The 21,269-nt window shown below is 35.5% G+C and overlaps 1 protein-coding gene across 1 annotated transcript in view; it reads left to right on the top strand.

The window, feature by feature from the left end:
- Nucleotides 1–21,269, top strand: part of LOC131155564 (linoleate 9S-lipoxygenase 6-like) — a 102,721-nt gene that overhangs the window by 13,969 nt on the left and 67,483 nt on the right. The window contains exons 2-4 of the mRNA XM_058108783.1: nucleotides 10,737–11,023; nucleotides 11,366–11,612; nucleotides 20,464–20,835. Of these exons, the coding sequence (XP_057964766.1) occupies nucleotides 10,737–11,023; nucleotides 11,366–11,612; nucleotides 20,464–20,835 (906 nt within the window). The remainder of the gene's footprint in view (nucleotides 1–10,736; nucleotides 11,024–11,365; nucleotides 11,613–20,463; nucleotides 20,836–21,269) is intronic.

Below are 21,269 nucleotides of genomic sequence, written 5' to 3'. Positions count from 1 at the left end.
TGCTTGATATAGAATGCTTGGCCAGCCATTACTAGGTTCCACCTTCGGGCCACACAATCTAGTCATGTGGGGGTAAGACATGACATCAGTTAGCTATCCATCCTGAGTGTTATTTCAGTATAGTACAGTTATATAATATGTTTTCCATGTACAGTATGCAGTATGTTATATAATGAATTGACAAATCATGTTTTACTCAATTTAGTACAGTCAAACTTTTCCAGTTATGTTTTATGTATTATTTATATGTACAACACAAAAATACTCATGTTTCCACACACTGATACTAGTTTATTTCCCTTACTGAGAGGTGTCCCACCCCAGCATTAAAACATTTCAGGAAATCAGGGTAAAGGAGCAAATAGAGCTCCGCGATAGTAGAGTTAGACTGTGCTACCTTGTTAGAAGGGTGAGTTGTTGTGCTAGGGTCAGATTTACTTTGAGAATTGGCCCTAGGATACTTTTCAATCTTTTCGTAGATGACTGTATATATATAATTAGCGGATTTAATAGAACTCTGGTATTGTGATTTATTGGATGGTTGTATGGCAATTATGTTTCTTGCTACTTAGGTGTCAAAGTTGTTTGGCAGGTATGTCCCTGGTACCCACGGATTTGGGTTGTCCATGTTTATATCAGTATAATAGGGAAATAGGGTTATTAAGAATGATGTTATGTTTTTATGTGAAAATATATATATGGTAAAATAGGCAGGTTCTTACAGTTTGGTTTCAGAGCCTAGGTTGCTAGGTTTTATAGTCTTTGGAGTGCAATGGAAACAATACTAGAGTATAGGAATCGATTTTGAGGAAAATAGGAGATGGGTAGATTAAAATGTGAGTCATTCATTGTGAAGGATGAGGTAAGAATTTAGAGTTCTATCTTGCGGCCTAGAGATAGGAATACCGAGGTTGTTTCTGTGTTTTTCCTGGGGTGACGGTTTCAGGAAAACCATGGATACTATCGATGGGTCTTATTTCTAAGGGGTAAGACTGAATTTTAAATGGGGATTGAGGATGTGGAGATAAAGGATCATAGAAGAGTAATTTATAAGTTATAACAGTGTATTGGTTGTGTGATAGTAATTGTATACTGAGCCTGGTTGTTCCCTTTTTAGGATAGACCTCAGGAATAACAACATAAACACTAAAAGTAGTGGTAACGAGAGGGCTTCTAGCATAGGTGGCAATAACCTTGAATAGGTGATGTGTAGTGTAGGCTAGCAGGTCATGGCTAGGGTTGTGTGGAACTATGGGGGACAAAACTGCCTACCAGCTAACCCGGGTTGCACTATCGAGCAATTTATCCACATGAATTCACCTACTTTTACGAGGAGAGCCGATCAAATCATTGCAAAGAAATGGATCCAAGAGATGGAAGATATATTAGCAAGTCTCCACTATGCAGATGAGCAAAAAGTTCTGTATGCTATTTTTAAAATGACTGGGGAGGCCAAGCGTTGGTGGATGTCGATAAAGCTACTTAAAGAACAAAGGCTAGAACCAAAAAACCTGACATGGAACTATTTTAAAGAAATTTTCTATGATCAATACATTCACTCTTCTATCAAAGTTGCCCAGGCGGAAGAGTTTATGAACCTGAGCTAGGGAAAGAGGCCCATGCCTCCCAATTTTCAGGTAGGGTTATGTTGAGGGCCGTGGAGGAGATGAAATTCTAGATATTCTTTTCAAATGACTTATCAGGGCTATCTTCAAGAGGAGATTGAACTTAATATCGATTTGGTGCTAGGAACGGAGCCAAAGTCGATTGCTTCCTATAGAATGACATCAACTGAACTAAGGAAACTTAAGGTGCAACTAAAAGATTTCCTTAACAAATAATTTTTCAACCTAGTATATCATTATAGGTTGCATCTGTGTTATTCACTAAGAGACATAGTGGGGCCTTGAGGTTATGCATTAATCATTGGAAGTTGAATCACGTTACAGTAGGAATTGGTATCGACTTCGAGGGATTGGGGGATTATTGGAATAATTGATAAATCCCAAAATTTTTGAAGATTGATTTGCAATTAAATTATCACTAATTAAGAATTGAAAATTATATACCCCAAAGACAAAATCGGGTGCACAGTAAGATTGCGATAAGTTTCTAGTGTTACCAATTGGGGTTACTAACACACCTTGTATTTTCATGGATAGGATGAATTAAGTTATTCAACCATATTTGGATCAATTTATTATAAATTTTTATGGATGATGTTTGGGGTATTCAAAGACTCAAGAAGTACATGAACAACATTTGGGATTAATCTTACAAACATTATGAGAGCGTCATTTATATGCTAAGTGGGAAATGAGAGTTCTGGACAATTAATATGATTTTTTTTTTGAAGTCATGTCATAATCAAAGAATAGTTAACTATTCATTCTTCTAAGGTTATGTTGGTGTTAAATCTTTGAAAGATTGGAAATGAAAATTGAAGTTGTTGAGTGTTAGTGCTGAAGTAAAGTGCATTAGAACAGGATGTATAATCCATCAATCTATGTTAGTTATCAGTTCTAATGGACTTATTTAAAAGATTGACTCAAAACTTGTTAGGTTAATGATGGATTTTACTTGGGGCTGTATTCAACAAATTTCAAGGACAAAATTTTTATAAGGAGGGAAGAATGCAACAAACCCAAAAATAGTTATACTAATTGATTAGGGTTATGATCCTAAAATAAATAAATAAATAAATTAAATTAAATTAACTAAATTAATTAAACATTATTAAATTAAAGTAATTAAATAAATATTATTATGGATATATACATACATACATACATACATATACATATATATATGTGTGTGTGTGTGTGTGTGTGTGTGTGTGTATAAATAATATTAATAAAAATATATACTTACCTAATGAAGTCTCAGGAGCTTCCAGAGACTTCAGACATTTCAAGTATAATTCTGAGTGAATGTTCTCTCTCTCTCTCTCTCTCTCTCTCTCTCTCTCTCTCTCTCTATCTCTCTCTCTCTCTCTCTCTCTCTCTCTCTCTCTCTCTCTCTCTCTCTCTCTCTCTCTCTCTCTCTCTCTTCTGCTCTCTCACTCTCCTCACATTTCTCCATCTCTTTCTTCAATTTCATTGGTCTAACGAGCGTCGATTGAAAATCAGAAAATACCGCTGGACTCCATTCTCCACCACCGACATTTTCTATCGGAGCGAATTTTTCGTAGGAGTGGCATAGGCACGTCTCCTGGGGTAAGTTCAATTCTCACTTTTACCTCAATTTCTCATAAATCTTAAGCCTAATTTATGATCAGACACTACCATGAGAATCTAGAGATGATTCTCTACAAGTCTAGCGAAGCGGATTTCTTGTGGGGTCATCGTAGGCATAACCCCAAAATTAGGCTAAGGGGGTTATTAAGGGGCTAACTATTATTGAATTATTGTAGATTTAGAAATGTTAAATATTGGGCATTCTGAAGTTGAATTAGGGTCATTGAATTCAAGGCTTGGGTAAGCATTGTGGGTGTAATTTCGGGACCCTGCGAGCATAGTTAAGGAAAACCAAGGTAATTTCATTATTTTGGAGTTTAACAATTTATTTAGATAATTGGGAGCCTAGGAAATGTTTTATGGAAATTATGTTGGAATTCTGTTGAATATTCTGGGAAAATGAAAATTGTAGATTTTATGCTGGAAATGCCACGGGCTCAGGATTGAACTGTGTGGGAATCTCAGTAAGCCAAGTAAGGGGATAAACTAATTCAGTATTTTCATAAAATTATTCTTTATTTTATAGCATTTGATTTTAGGAAAACATGTATATATTAAGATTATGTTTGGGAAATACTGTTGTGAACAGGGATATGATTTAAATATATTTTATCAGGAAATATGATTTTAGAATAAATTTTACACCAGAATGTTATCCATCTTGTGTGGCGTGAGTATTATTTGCCATGAAAATTATGCTTATGGAATATTATGTTATTTTAGAATAAACATATATTTCCAGTTTTCAGAAAAATTATAAAATAGTGCAGAAACTATGATTTCTTGAATATTATGTAAACAGTGCAAGAAATTTATGTTCAGTATATTAGGATTTACCAGCGCAGATGTTGAGATTACATGCTATGTTATACCAGCGTAGATGCCATATTCATGTATGTTATGACATAATTTGTGAAATATTATCATGTCAGATATTATTATGAAATATGAAATAGTTATGTTCAGTATACAAATCGTATTATATGATATCAGAACCCGGATGGTGTGGTTTAGTTCAGTTTTTAGGAGCACTGTACTGTAGCTATATGTTCAGAATTATGATAGTGCTACCACCCGACCAGTAGTGTGGGAGATGGCAGTCAATGTAGCTTCAGTGTAGAGTGGTGATGTTCCCCTGGTAGTCCGGGACCAGGTGGGGCAGACCCATCCTACTTAAAACTTATGTTTGATCTAGCATGGTTGGCCAGCCATTGCAAGGTCCCGCCTTCAAGCCATACAACCCAATCATGTGGGGGTAAGACATGACATCAGCTAGCTATCCATCTTGGGTGTTATTTTAGTATAGTACAGTTATATAAGATGTTTTCCATATACAATATGCAATATGTTATATTATGAATTGACAAATCATGTTTTACTCAGTTTAGTACAGTCAAACTTTTCCAGTTATGTTTTTTGTATTATTTATAAGTACAACATGAAAATACTCATGTTGCCACACATTGATACTAGTTTATTTCCCTTACTGAGAGGTGTCCCACCCCAACATTAAAACATTTCATAAATTCCGGGTAGAGGAGCACATATAGCTTTGTGACAGTAGAGTTGGACTATGCCACCTTGTCAAAAGGGTGAGTTGTTGTGCTATGATCAGATTTACTTTGAGAGTTGGCCCTAGGATACTTTTTAGTCTTTTGGTAGATGATTGTATATATATAATTAGAGGATTTAATAGAACTCTGGTATTGTGATTTATTGGATAGTTGTATGTAAATTACGTTTCCTGCTGCTTAGGTGACAAAGTTGTTTGGCAAGTATGTCCCCGGTACCCACGGGTCTTGGTGGTCCATGTTTATATCAGTATAATAGGGAAACGGGGTAATTAAGAATTATGTTATGTTTTTATGTTAAAAAAAATATATGGTAAAATAGGCAAGTCCTTACAACATTTCTTCTTCTTTATTTTTGAAAGCTAAAGAGAATGCCAACATGTACTCAATCATTTGCATTAGCTCGTTATGCAATCTTTGGATATGGTTCTGACATTTGTTAATGAGGATTGATGTGATATCAAACTTGTTTTTGACATTATTGGCCAACTCTGTTTTGGTCTATGACATTTTCTGACTACCAATTGAGAGTTGCTTCAGCTGGGGAAACCTGCTTGGTAGATCCATCTGGGTTGACAACAATTGGATCTTTGATCTTCTAGGAGTGCTTTGTATGGGATCGCACATCTTTGTACTCTAATGGTGGGAAATCACCATCATAGTTTGAAGGTCTAAGCATGTTAATTTGAGGAAATTTAACATCTTTTTCCCTTTTCCCCTCATACTTGACGTAGTAGTCAAACTTCCCAGATGGTTCTCCAAACAAGTCGACTTTAGGATCTTCGTCTTCATATCTCTTTTTTATTTTCTACTAGGACTTATTCTTCTTCTTCTTACCTCTAATTCTTGCTCATCAGACCATTTGTACACTAGATCATTAAGACATTCATCATAGGTACAGTCAACGTCAAACCACTTATGACCGGATTTAGTCATAGGTTCGTAAACTAGAAAACCATCTCCTTTGAAGTATGGGATAGGTACCTGAGATCCCAAAGAAACTGGATCAGTTAGGTTGACAAAGATGGCTAATGGTATGATCATGATCTTTTGGTATTTTAGAAGTGGTGATGAATTTGGATGTGGTTGGATCATCATGGTCGGAAAGACATGCTGAGGAGATGCCTCTGTTGATGATTCCTAATCCTTTAGGAAGGAGATATGAACATCGCGATTTTTCATAGTTTTGTAGACTGGATCATGGAGGATGATCAGTTTAGGGATCTAGTGGAGCTGCTCATACTTGGTCACCCAAGATTCTAGGAGAAGTTTTAGGAGTTCTTCTTTAGGTAGCTGCCTTGGGATGTGAACATGGCTCAGGACAAGAGAAGTATCATAATTAACAAGGAAAGCATCTTGATTTTCCCGAGGGGCAACTAGATCAAAAGAATGGTTCTAAACTCTATCAACCATTTGATTTTGGAGGGGTCCTGTTATGGAATTAGAGATATGAGGTGCCCTAACAATATGGATCTAGACTTTAAGAGAAGTTCTCATATTGGGGTTATAAAATGCAAACTGAAATTAGGGAAGGCAGTGAAGCTAGTTGTCCCTACATTAAGCGTTGTTCGCATAGTGGCAATGCAGCAACAATATGAATATTAGAGAGCAATTTTGGAGCAGACCTGAAGGCCTTTTCTCCCATGAAAGGTAAAGTAGAGCTTAACAGCACCAATATGAATATTGGCGAATCCCTAGTTAAGGTACTTTCTAGGAAGCTCTTGGGAGAATTCCAGAGTGATGAACTATTCTAATTCAGTTGCCAAGAGTTGGTGAGAGTCGAAAGGAGAAGCCTCAATGATTTCTTTGACAACTCTTGGTACAGGTGTCTTGCTAGTGAATTTTTTTAGTATGTTTAGAGGATGTTTGGTTTTGTCATGATCGTTATATGGGTTTATAATCTGAGGATTCTTGGTTTAGGGGACAAGGCTATCTTTTGGTACATAATCCACTTCATACATATAATCATGACGATCTAGGCTTAAGGCATATGAAGATATGGGAAAAGAGCTAAGGGAAAGGGATGGAGTCAACATGGTCCTGGAAGACATGACTTTTTAATTGACAAGATCAGAACCTCTTCTCACAACCTAAAAGTGAACAAATCTCTTTCTCAACTTATGGAATAAAACACAGAATCAATCATAGTTTCCTCGTTCTCTGTCGATTATTAAGGAAGCCAGCTCTACTCGACCAAAACATAGCCTTCCTTGGCCTTCAAACAATTTAAAGGAACCTTAGGTTTTATTCTCTAATGACTTCAAAAGAAAATTGAAGCTTAGAATGAAACTTATAGTTTTGTTTTGTCCATCACTATTTTGATATGGAGGATCCACACTAAATGTGGCAACCACAGAGCATACTGAGTTTAAGACAATCACCTCTATTGTGGGCAAAGATATCCATCACTCCTTGAGTGATGGAGGTGCCGAAGGAGTCTTTAAGCATATTGATTATGCATATTTTCATCTATAGTTGTACATTATTTATTCTTAATGTAGAAACTATAGTCTTCTTTAATTTAGGTCTTCAACAAGATTAGGCATATTTTCATCTATAGTCTTCAAGTTGTACAATAGAGCAAAGAGGTTGATTTTTTTTAAATAGACTTCAATATTTCCTTCCATGTGCTTTACAATTAGGTTGGATTTATAATTCATATTTTTCTTTTTAGTCATTTTCTCTTACTTAGTGACAACCCTTATTTGCTAAGGAACTAAAAACTAGCCTTCAAGCAGTTAGCATTTCAAAACATCAAATGATTGTCTTTTAGATTGGTTGAGGCATTACGTAGCCTAATATTCTTGTTTCCAGCCATTTAAGACTTTTTTATACATAGGTATTGTAGGTCAACTTCACCAATTCACTTTGTTCTACACCTTTTATATAAGTTACAAGTGGATTTCACTAAGTTGTTGGCTTTTCAAGCATCTAGCCTTCATAATAGGTCAAATTCATCATGTTTTACAAGTCATTCAAGCCTTTTGTCTTCCTGGCAAATCAAGTTTTCCATGTTGTTTTGCTCTTCTTTATTGGTAGTAGTTGAGTTCTTTATTGGTAGGTCCAAAATTGTAGTTAAGCCTTGAGTAATTTAGGCCTCTAATCTTTTAAATGGGTAGTACATAGGTTAATCTACTATCTATTATAAGGTTGTTATAATGAATGAGTTTTGAATTATTTTATGCCTATCGACTTTAAGCAATTAATAGGTACAATGTTATAGCTATTTTTTATTTCTTATAATAGGTTTTTCAAATGTATAAGCTATTGCCCTTTAGCTAGACAATATATTGGCCAAGAAGTTATTAGTTTTAGGTATTCCTACTTTTAGTATGATAGTGCAATTGTCAAAGTGACTCTACAATGTAGCCATGTGGTGCACGAGAGTGTGCATGAACTTGGCCATGTAGTTGCAAGAGTAGGCGTCTTATGATCATGCATGAGCATACTGTATGAATATGCAAATAGAGAATTCCCAAAAGCAAGGATGGCCTACTCAATCATAGCAATGGGTTGATACAATGGCCTTGCTAGTATGTTTAATAAGTTAGTACAGTAGTGAAGTATGGACCATCGTTTTAGGCCTTTCTTATTTTGAGCAAGTCAATATAGTGGCCAAATTATGTTGCTTATCACATGTTAATATAATGGTCAAAAAATTTTCTTTTGGCAGGCCAATACTATGGTCAAACTATAGATTACTTTAGGCCTTTTGTCTTTTAACCATATTAAACAGTGGTTAGGTTACTACATTGGTGCATCAAAGGGTGTTGAAATTAAACTATTGATACATCGATTCCATTATTCTAGTTTGAAATGAACTGTGTGTGTTTCCATGGAGAACTTACTATCTTCTTCCCTTTCCCTAGTAAAGTGAGGGTTGGACCTCTCCTAACTTGTTGCTTGAATATTGACATAGGGAAAACCCTATCCATCATGAGTTCCTTTTGTGAACAAGGCCCACACATCATTAATTGCCATAAATTGGTGATTGAGCCCAATATCAAGTATGATGATTACTTATTATAAAGCCATTTAACATAATACCCGAAATGGCCAACATTCGTTTAGTCCATGTTTTATTAAATTGGCTATATAAATCCACAAAATTCAAACTCTCTGTGTGTGTGTGTGTGTGTGTGTGTGGATGTAACTATATGTGTGTGTGCACTTGTCTTTCTCTCCATTGCTTATACTTTTCCAATGCACTAAAGTCACGTATTGTCTATTTATCTTTGATATAGGGGTACTTCAATGGGTTTACCTTCGTTAGCCATACACTTCACATGTTTCTAGCATTCACGTTACATCATCAAATGATTCAAGTCTTGAATAAGAATATACAATGCACTAAAATGCCTTTGTTTACAATCCTCTTTACTTGCAATAATCTAACATATTCATACTGAATGATTTTTTTCAAAAAGTGGTGCAATCAAATAGAATGCCCCAAGTTGGCCATATTCTAAGAGCCAAAACCATGTGATTAAATAAAATTTCGTCTATTTATTGTGGGTGGAGGGCTCCTTCTTCAAATTATAGATGTATTAAATGTTGTAGAATCCATATGAAATGAGTAAGTCTATGCTTTTCTAAAGGAGATGGCACCGCTTTCATATAAAAATGAACTATTGAAGGCTCAGAGCTCCACCCCAGGTAGTTCTTCCTCAAAAACTAGATTCAAGAAAACCTTCACAGTTGTTTTCATAATCCTATAATTTCTTAAGGAGCCATTGAAAGGAAAGAATCCAAGGAGAGAATCCAATTGGCATCTCTATAGTTTAATATTGAGAGTGGCAAAATGAAGAGATGGTAAGAAAAATGAAGAAGTGCTAAGGCTTGTTTTGGTCTTACTTGTAGTTTGTTCTAAACGTGTTTGTGAAGCAACAACATCACTGGAGATATAAGAAATGTTTACTATGCACACCCTAATTTACTTAAAAAATTATCAACTACTTCAAAAGATAATGTCAATATTATAGAAGAAACGCATAAATATTCTTTTATGGTCTATGGGAGACTACAAAATCTAAACACTTGTTTTATTCGTATGCAATATATGTTAGTTATTCTTGTGCAATATAAGTTTCATGTAGATATATAGCTATATATTAAATGTTAATATGATCTTAAACTAAATGCAGGATCATAAAAACAATAAAGCCAATTAAATAAAATTTTATCACCTTTTAATTTGTTTATAATTGTAGTGATTTATAATTAAATATTTAAAATTATCAAAAAAATAATTAATAAGCATTTTCGTATTGTCAACATGATGCATCTTTTCTATTTATCATTTTTCTTCTTTTCTTATCCCATTTTTCATTATTCTCCATTTTTGGTTATGCTCCCCGACTCTTTCAACTTATTACTATTTCTTTATTTATTTATAAATTTGTTCCTTCTATAATATCAATTTCAATTTCAAATTTGAGACAATGTTAAGACTCCAAAAAATGTCATCGACACTTTATCAATTTTTTGTTGTACAACGCAGTAACAAAGTTGTCCAGTTTTTTTTTTTTTTTACTCTTTCCACTTATAAAATTAAAATTGAGGGATAAAACTAAAAATGAAATAATGAAATTTTCATTTATACATTCATTAAAAAATAATTGTGGGGTGTTGTTATTAACACCTTTAAAATATTTAATTAAAATAGATTAAATATTTTCTTTCTTTTACACCAAGTGATGGAAGTTGGTCAATACACACACTCTGCTCCCAAAATAAACAAATGGCCTTTAATTTTCCCCCTCCTCTTTAGTGTAGATGGACAAATGACCTTGCATATAATGTGCAGTGTAATGTGTGTTTGTGAAGAGGAATTTTGTGTACCTTATTGTATTTGTTTGAACTACTTCATGCATATTGTTAAATTCCTATACCAGCTAATAACTGTTTTCTAAAATAATTCATCCAACAGAGGATGGGAAGGCGAAGTTAAGTGAGAGAGCATACCTCAAAGAGGGGAAGACTAAAAAACTTGACAACACAAAGGTGACAACATATAAAATAAAATTTCATGTAGAGCCTGAGTTTGGTATTCTAGGAGCTTTGCTGATAAAGAACAAGCATAAGAACAAGTTTTTCCTTGAATCCGTTACCCTCCAAGTTCCCAACAATGATAATGAGATTATTCATTTTGACTGCAAATCTTGGGTGTACCCTTTCAAGAAGACGAATGCTGACCGACTCTTCTTCTCGAACAAGGTAATTAGGGAACCAAATTTTTTATTCTCTATAACCACCACTAAATCTTTGAATTTGTTTAAAGGTTAAAATAAAATTATATTAGGATCTATTTAGTTGTTGATTTTTTTCAAAATTTTTTATTTTAATTTTTTTTAAATTAGAAATAAAAAGTGAAATTATTTTCCACACATGAAGAAGACTTAATGCTTCCCAATTTTAAATTCAGGATGACTTCTAACTGCAGACTCCAAAATTCCAAATATAGGAGAACTTCCATATGATAATGGCAAGAAGTCATGATAATATAAAATGCTCATGTTGCACACATTCTATTTTTCCTTTGTCTTTTTTTTTTTGTAGAGCTATCTTCCGGACCAAACACCCAAAGGTCTAAGTGCGTTGAGGAAGGAAGAGCTGAGAAGCTTAAGAGGAGAAGAAGGTGACTGGGGGGAGAGGAAGGAATGGGATAGGGTGTATGAGTACGATTACTACAATGATATAGGTGATCCTGATCATGGTCTCCAACACCTTAGACCTGTCCTGGGGGAATCTGCGTTGCACCCCTACCCTCGCCGCCTCAGAACTGGTCATCCTCGTTCCACTGTAGGTACGCACCTGCATACCTCTCTCTTTTAAACCTTCTTTCATTTTCACCCTACACATTAAAGTTATAATTGAAATTTGAAAAATATTAAAAAGGAAAAAACCCCAAAAAAAAAATCACCTTTCTTGATTTAGTTATTAATAGGAGAATACACACACACACACACACACACACACACACACACACACATATATATATATATATATATAGATATATATATATGTTTTTCATTACATTTTTTCTCTACATCAGATAGTATAAAAAAAATAAAAACTTATTCTAATATGATTAAAATCTAAGAAAATTAAAATATTAATCATGTACAAAATTATAACTTATTCATTGACATGTTGTTTGATAAGAAATCAAATACATTTTAAGGAATGGTGTAGATTAAGATGAGTAAATGGTTGACATATTGATAGTAGACTCACTATGCTAACCTTCGTAAGAGGTGCAATGATAAAGGTAATGAGAATCGTAGCATTTGTAGAAATCATAAGAGAGAGAATGATGGGGAGGTGAAAAGATTTAGATTAGAAGAGGGAGAAAAAAGATATAAAAAGTGATAGATTAGAAGTGATAGATTAAAGACAAAAGGAGACAAAGAGATAAAAAGATAAGGGGGATAAAAGAAATTGGGACCTATTCTAGTACTAGACTATTGCATTATGTGTGTTGATTTGATTAAGATATGTCTTACAAGATAAGTTGTATACTTATTTGCACCTCTTTGAGGTCAAACCTATATCAATTTTAAGTTCATAAAACATAAATTTAAGCCATAAATCCTAATCTAAATTCAATGTTTCTAAACATTAAAAATATAATTATAAATTAGAACCATTTCTAAAACATTAGTAATACATTGGGACAGTTTCATAACATTTAAAGGTCCAATTTTTTATAGTTGATAAGCATGCCCAATGCTTGCTTGTCTCGCTAATTGATGATCAGGAAACCTTTGCTTGACAACTAGGCGATCAGCGTCACTTAGTGATTATGTGGCTTTTGTTGTCTAACTTTTTCTAATTCCTACGTTTCTTGGGTGATAAACTATTTGTCTCACCTAATGACTTGGGAAAATACCACACGCTTAAGCAATGTTAACTGTAGGTTGCACTTAAAGACAGTACAAACAATGGCCTCCATAACTGCTTCATTTAGTTGTATTTAATGTTTATAATCGAGAAGTAATAATATTATTTATTTTACATTTGCTTATTTTATTTTATTTTTAGACCATGAAGAATGTATTATCTCCTCTTTCATATTTCAAAAAATTTCCTAATCAATATAATTATTTTCTAAGTGATGCTCAAAGCATGTTTTGACCGATTAGGGGGTGAAAGATATAACATGGTCACCTACTAGATTTAGGCCAAGCTAAAGGATAATTCTCACTTGACTCAAAATTTTTTGTCAAAGAGTTTGTGAATCTCTAGATCAAGTTTGACATCATCCTTATTCTCAAGATCGCCTTTGCCTTTGGCAAGCTCTGGGTCCTCAATTGCAAAAGAATTATTGAATTCTTTATGTTTGGCCGAGTTAGAGTTTTCCTCCTCCTCAATATATTAGACCACTGAAAAATCCTCATAATTTATTTTAGTGGTGTGCTGAAGCATTTCACTTTCTTTTGTAGAATTGACCAATAGATCATTCTAATGATCTTCATAGCCAATGTTCTCTTTAAGAAGAGTTTGTTACCCTCAAAGTTGTTGAGTTTGGTTGAAATCATCATAGGCAATGCTTCAAATAAGAGGGGATTTCAGCGCAAATGACACATGTCCCCTAACATTTCCCTACAAAAGGGCAAGCTAGCCAAATCTCTCATGATAGTTATAGGAGATGGTTCGACTACTCTAGTAGAACGACTGTGGGAAATCTACAGTGGAGGCTTTTTTGTAGATGTTTCATTTATAAATCCTAAACTACTAAACATGTCCCTTTGTAAGCTTTTCATCCAAGATCTCATCTCAATCTTCAAATCACCCACGATTACTTTATTGTGGTTTTTACCTTGTGATAGGTGTGGATGACTACATGAAATCTTTCTCATCAATTGTTGCCAAATCATCACCAAATCAACATTGGTTAGTCTAATTGGTGTTGGAAACATTGTGTTTTACCTTACACCTTTATAAATGTTAGCATAATGTGTCCCATGCAAGCATGCCAAAAGGATTTTTGATAAAAAAAAATCAAGCACCTTTAGGGGAGGGTGTGGATTGAGATGAGTAGATATTGAACTAGTTGAGAATGGACTCACTATGCTAACCCCCTCCCCCCTTCCCCCGATTAGGGGTGCAAGGATAAGGATAATTAGAATCATAAAATTTGTAGAAATCATAGAATGAGGGAGAAGGATAAGGAGCTGAGAAGATTCAAATTAGGAGGGGAGAGATATAAGAAATGATAGACTAAAGAGTGAAGGATACAAAGAGATAAAAAGATAAGGGGGATAAAAGACACTAGACTTTAGGCTATTACATTACTTGATTAGGCAATCAATGTCTTCTGATGGCTATTGAATTTTGTCTCTTAGGTGATAAGTGATTTACCTCACCTAGTGACTTGGGCGACAATCATACGCCCAAGTGACATTAATCGTAGGTTGTGATGGGTGGAGGTGACTCACTCAATCACTGGTTGTGATTGAAACTTAGTGAGGATTGCACACAAATACACTCAATTGATTTCAATGAACAATCTGAAACAAAATATTAGAGGAAGACAAAATACAAATCTTTCTTCTCACTAGTTAATGTCTCTCTCTACACCACATATTACATTGCACACACACACACGCACACGCACACACACACACACACATCTATTTATAGCAAAGGATGAATGGTAGGTAGGATTAAATTCAAACAAGTAGGCTGGTTGGTGAAGGTAAATTGCCTACTCTCCACTATAATTCAACAATAGTGGGCTGGGGTTGGTGGAGCTGCTGTTGTCAAATTTTGTTGCCACCATCAAGTTTAGTTTTAATCTTCAACATCCCCCCTTAAACATGACTCTCCTGGTTTTGTCATTCTGAGTATTGTTTCCAGTCTTGCAAAAATATCATGCTTGAGTGGCTTCGTGAAAATATCAGCAATATGATCATACATTCTGCAAGATATCAACTCTACTTCTTTATTCTTGACATGCTCCCTGATAAAATGATACCAAGTATCAATATGTTTGCTTCTTTCATGGTAAACTAGATTTTTCGCAAGTGCAATCGCTGATCGATTGTCGATGTAGACTTCTGTGGGGTTATCTTGAAGATATCCTAGATACTTTAGTACATTCCTGATCCATATACCATGACAAATAGCTGAGCTGGTAGCAACATACTCAGCTTCACATGATGACAACGTTACAATTGGTTGCTTCTTTGATGACCATGTAAACGTTGTATCTTCCATGAAGAATGTGAATCCATACGTGCTTTTTCTTTCATCAAAATCTCTTCCCCCAATCGCTATCTGAATAGCCAATAAGTTTTCAATCACCTCTTGATTAATAGAACATACCATCAATGATGGTACCCTTGACATAGCGAAGTATCCTTTTCCTTGCATTTAGGTGGGACTAGTCAGGAGTCTCCATGTACTTGCTGACAAGTCCAACTCCATAGAGTATGTCTGGTCTAGTGCACATCAAATACCTCAAGCTTCCAATTAGACTCTTGAAATATGTGGGGTCAACATATCCTTGCTCATTCTTTCTCAATTCCAATCCCATTTCAACTAGAGTTGTCACAGAATTGCATTTGTCCATCCCAAACTTCTTCAGTACTTCTTTACATAGTGGCTTTGGGAGATGAAGATTCCCTTCTCGCTATGCACTACTTCTAGGCCAAAAAAATAAGCCATCTAGCCAATATCCTTCATTTCTAATTCTTTGATCATGCTCCTCTTGAAAGCGGCAAACATCTCTAGATTGTTGCCGGTGAAAATTAAACCATCAACATATAGGCATGAAATCAGCATGCTTCCGTCGGTCTCCATCTTCATGTATAGTGCATACTCATAGGGACACTTCTCAAATCCATTCTTCTAAAAATAGTCATCAATCCTCATGTTCCACACATGAGGTGCCTACTTCAAGCCATAGAGTGCTTTCTTCAGTTTGTACACTCTATCTTCTTTACCTTTCTTCACATATCCGGGTGGCTGATCAATATATATATATATATATATATATATATATATATATTTCACATCCATCTAATTAATCTTCCATCCATTTTGTGCAGATAATGAAATTAGTAATCTGATGGTTTCATGCCTAGCAACCAGGGCAAAGATTTCTCTATAATCAAACCCTTCTTTCTGCTTGTAGCCTTTGGTGACAAGTCTTGCTTTGTATCTCTGAACTTCTCCTTGATCATTCTTCTTGGTTTTGTAGACCCATTTCACACCAATAGTTTTGCGGCCCTTTGGGAGATTTGTTAGCTCCCAAGTCGTGTTCTTCTCAATGGATTGAATCTCCTTATCCATTGATTTTATCCATTTGTCTTTTTCATTAGCCTCCCCAAAGCTAACCAGGTCGCTGGTCAACAATAGACAATATAATGTAACATACTCTTCTATTGATTCTACAGTTTTATACAGATCAGTTAGATTATGAGCACCTCTAGGCCTCATGTCTGAGATTTCACGCTCAATTGGTGATGGAGATTCATTCCTCTGTGGTGAACCATGTGGAGGTGTCTGTAGCTCAGGAACTTGTCACTCGATAGCCACTTCTCTTGTCTATGTGGGTTCTTCTCCTTAAAGCATCAATTCCGCATCTTTGGAAGATTCAGCCTGGTCAGGTCATGCTCATAGGGTCAATTTTGGGTTGCTCATTGTTGGGTCAAGTTGCAGATCGGGTTTTTGGATCAGATCACGTTAGCCGGGCAGAGAAGACATGTGCAGGTGCGTGAGGGGCGTGACGTTGGTGGTTAATATCCTCGCCGGCGCATGTCTCTAATGTTGAATTCAATGGCGATGCATGAAAGTGCGTGTGGGGGTTCTCGGACTCCGTTTGAAACATGGTTTTTACCACTGAACTCGTCTCGACACAAATTTCACAATAGTATGCTCAATTTTGGATTTGGAGTAACTTCAAATCTAGGAAAAAATCAAATTTCCCCTCTGTTCACCTCTGTTTGGCGAATTCCAGCAAGCCTGAAGCTCTGATATCACTAATGGGTGGAGGTGACTAGCTCAATCACTGGTTATGATTGAAACTCAGGGAGGATTGCACACAAATACACTGAATTGATTTGATACTATCATAACTCGTGTATAGTAATCAACAATAGATTCAGTAGATTTCATTCTTAAAGATTTGAAATCACCTCGCAATGTTTGAAGATGAATCTTCTTCACTTCGTTTGCACCTTTGTGTGATCGATGGAGAAAGTCCCAAACTTCTTTGGATGTCTTGGCGAAGGTGATGATTTTGAATGTGGTCTCATAAGGCGATTTTGCCTTGCAATCCTTCTTTCGAGCGACTTGTAAGACTGTTCTTTGAGCATCAGACATAGTTGTTTCATCTTCTTTTGATGGGGTATCCCTATACCCATCTTCAACAAAGTCCATGACATCTTGAGCACCTAGTAGGGCTCTCATTTGAATAAACCAATTGTCATAGTTCTCCCGTGTCAGCTTTGGAATCACCGCTTGTGTAGTACCGTTAGCCATTAGATTTAATATATCAAGAAAAGAGTGATGGAAATAGATTTTAGAAAATCTGATGCCACCAATGTGTTTAGAAGGTTGAAAAACTTTAGGAACCGGCTTTGGGTTGTAAAGAACCGATTTAAAAATCACTGAACCGGCCAAAAAACATTTCTGAACCTATTTTTTTAAAACGATTTGACTTAACGGAGTGTAACAGCATCAGTGATTACTGTTAGGACACGTGGCAGATTCTGTGTGTGCTATTTATTGCGATGATCCGCGGGTCCGTTAGCCTGGTCCCACTTCCAAGATTCATTTTCTTCAAAAATTACATCCCTATTGTGAATAACTTTCTTGTTGATGAGATTGTATAGTCGATATCCCATGATGTTGTTGTCGTTCTTCTCTAGTTGAATAGTGTTGCTGAGAGGAAGAACCGCATGATACTTAACATGGCTAGGAGCATGTTAAAGGATAAGAATGTGCCCAAGAGTTTTTGGGCAGAAGCAGTATCATGTGCAGTTTATCTGCTTAATAGGTGTCCTACGAAGAGTCTTGATACAAAGACACCACATGAAGCCTGGAGTACTCACAAGCCCAGTGTGAGTCATCTTAGAGTGTTTGGCTCCATTGCCTATGCCAAGATCCCAGAGGCAAGAAGACAAAATTGAGAAGGATCCCAGAGGCAAGAAGACAAAATTGAGAAGAAATGGAGAGACTCTCAAAGATGAGAGAATTTGTGAAAAAAATTTGTGATCTTTGGATCCAAAATATGATTATATAGCTGTGACCATAGAAGAAACAAAAGATTTGGAAACTATGTCCGTAGAAGAACTTGTGGGCTCACTCCAAGCCCATAAGTAGAAAGTTAACAGAAGGAGTGATGATAAATCACTAGAGCAAGCCCTCCAAATGAAGTTGTTCCTCACTACAAATAGATACGACAAAGAGGGGACATCACAGTAAGGAAGAGGATGAGACCGAGGATCTTGTGGAACAAATTATGGAAATTTTGACTCCAAAGAAGGTGGCAGAGGCAGAAGAGGTCCCATTAGAGAAGGACGCAATCAATAGAACTATGTCCCACGAGGCAAAGGACAAATAAGAAGAGAGGGATACAATAACCGTCTGAACGTAGACAAAAGAAACGTTCAGTGCTACAACTGCCACAAGTACAGACACTATAGTAATGAGTGCAGAGGTAATCCCCAAAATCATGAAGTAAATGAAAATGCTAACTTTGTAGAATAGGAGAAACTCGAAGGAGAATCGTTGATGCTGATAACATACAATTCAACCCACCAGGACCAAAATATTTGGTACCTTGACTCTAGAGCCAGCAATCATATGATTGGAAGAAAGAACCTGTTTACTAAACTTGATGAGAAAGTTCAGGGAGAGATATCATTTGGTGATCTCTCTAAAGTCCCAGTTCGAGGAAGGGGAAATGTCCTAATCAAGAGGAAGGATGGAGACTATGCTTTTATCTCCAATGTGTACTATGTGCCAGCCATGAAGACTAATATACTTAGTCTTTGATAGCTTGTGGAGAAAGGCTACCAAATTAGCCTTAAAGATAAGCAGATGGTGATAACAGATGCTCTAGGTAAGCTCGTTGCTCGAGTACAAATGGAAAAGAATCAAATGTTTTCGCTCGCCATTCAACACGATACGCCAAGGTGTTTGAGTGCTATCATCAAAGACAAAGACTGGCTATGGCATCTCAGCTACGAACATCTGAATTTGAAAGTTTGAAACAGTTGGGAAGAAGGAAGATGGTGAAAGTCTTACCCAATATCCACCACCCAAATGTGATATATGAAAGTTGTGTTCTAAGCAAGCAACACAGAAATAGCTTTGGAAAGCAAGCGAACTGAAAATCTACCATGCCGCTCCAGCTAGTTCACACAGATGTGTGTGGTCCATTGAGGCCGTTTTCAAATGGACAAAATCGATACTTCCTCACCTTCATTGACGATTACAGTAGGAAGACTTAGGTTTACTTCCTAAAAAGGAAGTTAGAGGTGTTCAACAAGTTCAAAGAGTTCAAAGCCCTTGTGGAGAAATAGAGTGACTACTGCATCAAGTCACTCCAATCAAACCAAAGAGGAGAGTACAAGGACGGAGCTTTCCTGGAATTCCTTAGGCAACAAAGGATACAAAAATAGTTCACACTGACCTACACGCCCCATCAGGTTGTGCTCAAAGATGGCACAAACATATGCTATAAAGTTTATTTTCCTTCTTTTTTTCTTTGATGACCAAAAATGAAAAAATAGATTCATTTATATTTTTCTTTCCTTTCCCTCACATTTTCAAGAAAAGAGGGCTTAAAAGTCTTTTTGGAAGAAAATTTGGTTCACAGAACATCTATTCTGATAAATGACAATAAAAAAAAAATGTTTTATTGATTCTTAACGTGGAATGTGCAAAGAATGACAATTTCAAAATTTCAGTATGAGAATGTTTGTTTTTATCTTATTTTCATGTTGGATGGACCAATAATACAAACTTTATATGACTAACCTTTTTTATTTCTAAATTATTGATTCATATACAAATTATGATAATTTCATCTTATGTCATTCTATTTTTATGAATAGATATTTTGGTAGCAAACATAACCAATGTCTCCAATGGCAAAGAATTAGAATTTTATCAATATCTTTGGTGAGAAAAGTGGAGGAGAGAAAGGAAAAGAATAGATTTTATTTCTTTTTTTTAGTTGATATAAAATGGAGTTGAGTTAAGGAGTAGAAAGAAGAAGTTAAAAAGAAAATAAAGTAAAACAAAAGATAGAAATAATGTGGCACTTTGCCTTGCAATTTTGAGTTTGAATATTACATGGATTAAAATAAAAATGTAATATAAAATTCTATTAATTTTTTTTTTCAAATCTATACGATTCCATATTTCCAAACGCAATCTATAAATAATTTCAAAAACAATTCCACAAAAAAAATTTAAATGAAAAAATAGATTTTTAATTTTCTTTGCATTTGTTTCTTTCCTTCTCTAGGATTTTTTTTCCCCTCCACTGACTTTTATCATAATTCTTCCTATGGTTAAACGTGGGGAAGGTAATCAAATGGAAACAATGTTTTGTCCACATTTTTAGGTCAAACTTTCTATTTATTTAATAGATGCATCCAATCTAATTGCTAACTCAGCAGCATCATTTGAATTAGATGTTTCAATCGAGAGCCGACCAGAAGGGATCAACCTAGAAGTAAACGTTCCTCCGGACGAGCAACTCAGTCCCAAAAAACAATCTGTACTCATTTCAAATTCATTACAGGCTGCCGTGCATTTCTTAATTCCGGAACTCCAATCTTTAATGCTCCAAGAGCAGTACTCGACAGGTAGCAGCAGCAGCAGCAGTGTTGGGTCATTTGATGAGATACTCGACATGTTCTCTGCCAACAGCAAGAGAAACCTAGCAGTGGAAAAAGAATTGCTTTCTGTGCTACCGGAGAATAAATTACCTGACCATCTTTTCAGACTAGTTCGCGCAAGCAAGGAAAGCCCTGTGAAATTTCCCATTCCACAAATTATAGCAGGTGATGTACGTCCCTCATGCATATATGCTTATATTATTAATTTTTTACATTTTATTCATAAGAAAAGGATATATAATCTAAATGTTAATTGATTGGTTATCTTTTTAGAATACCTACTGCAACATGTCAATAATGAGTGTCCACTTAAATAGAGTTAAGCTTTACTGGAAATCCAACCTAGTCAGGTTCTTCAACAATTTGATGTTTTATAATACCAGAGCTAAAATAATGTATAAAGTTCTTTTTCTAACATGTCTTAAATATCCAACATCAAAGTAGAAGTGAAGCTGCCAGCTAAAAGGTCATATCGGATGGCGCCTCCAGAGTTAGCAAAGTTAAGGAAACAACTTGATGAACTATTGGAAGTGGGCTATATATGTCATTCCAAAGTGCCAATTGGAGCACCTGTGTTGTTTCAAAGGAAAGATGAAGGG

Source organism: Malania oleifera, chromosome 5, assembly GCF_029873635.1.
Source record: "Malania oleifera isolate guangnan ecotype guangnan chromosome 5, ASM2987363v1, whole genome shotgun sequence".
Lineage (NCBI taxonomy): Eukaryota > Viridiplantae > Streptophyta > Magnoliopsida > Santalales > Ximeniaceae > Malania > Malania oleifera.
This window is presented reverse-complemented; position numbering and strand designations above follow the sequence as displayed.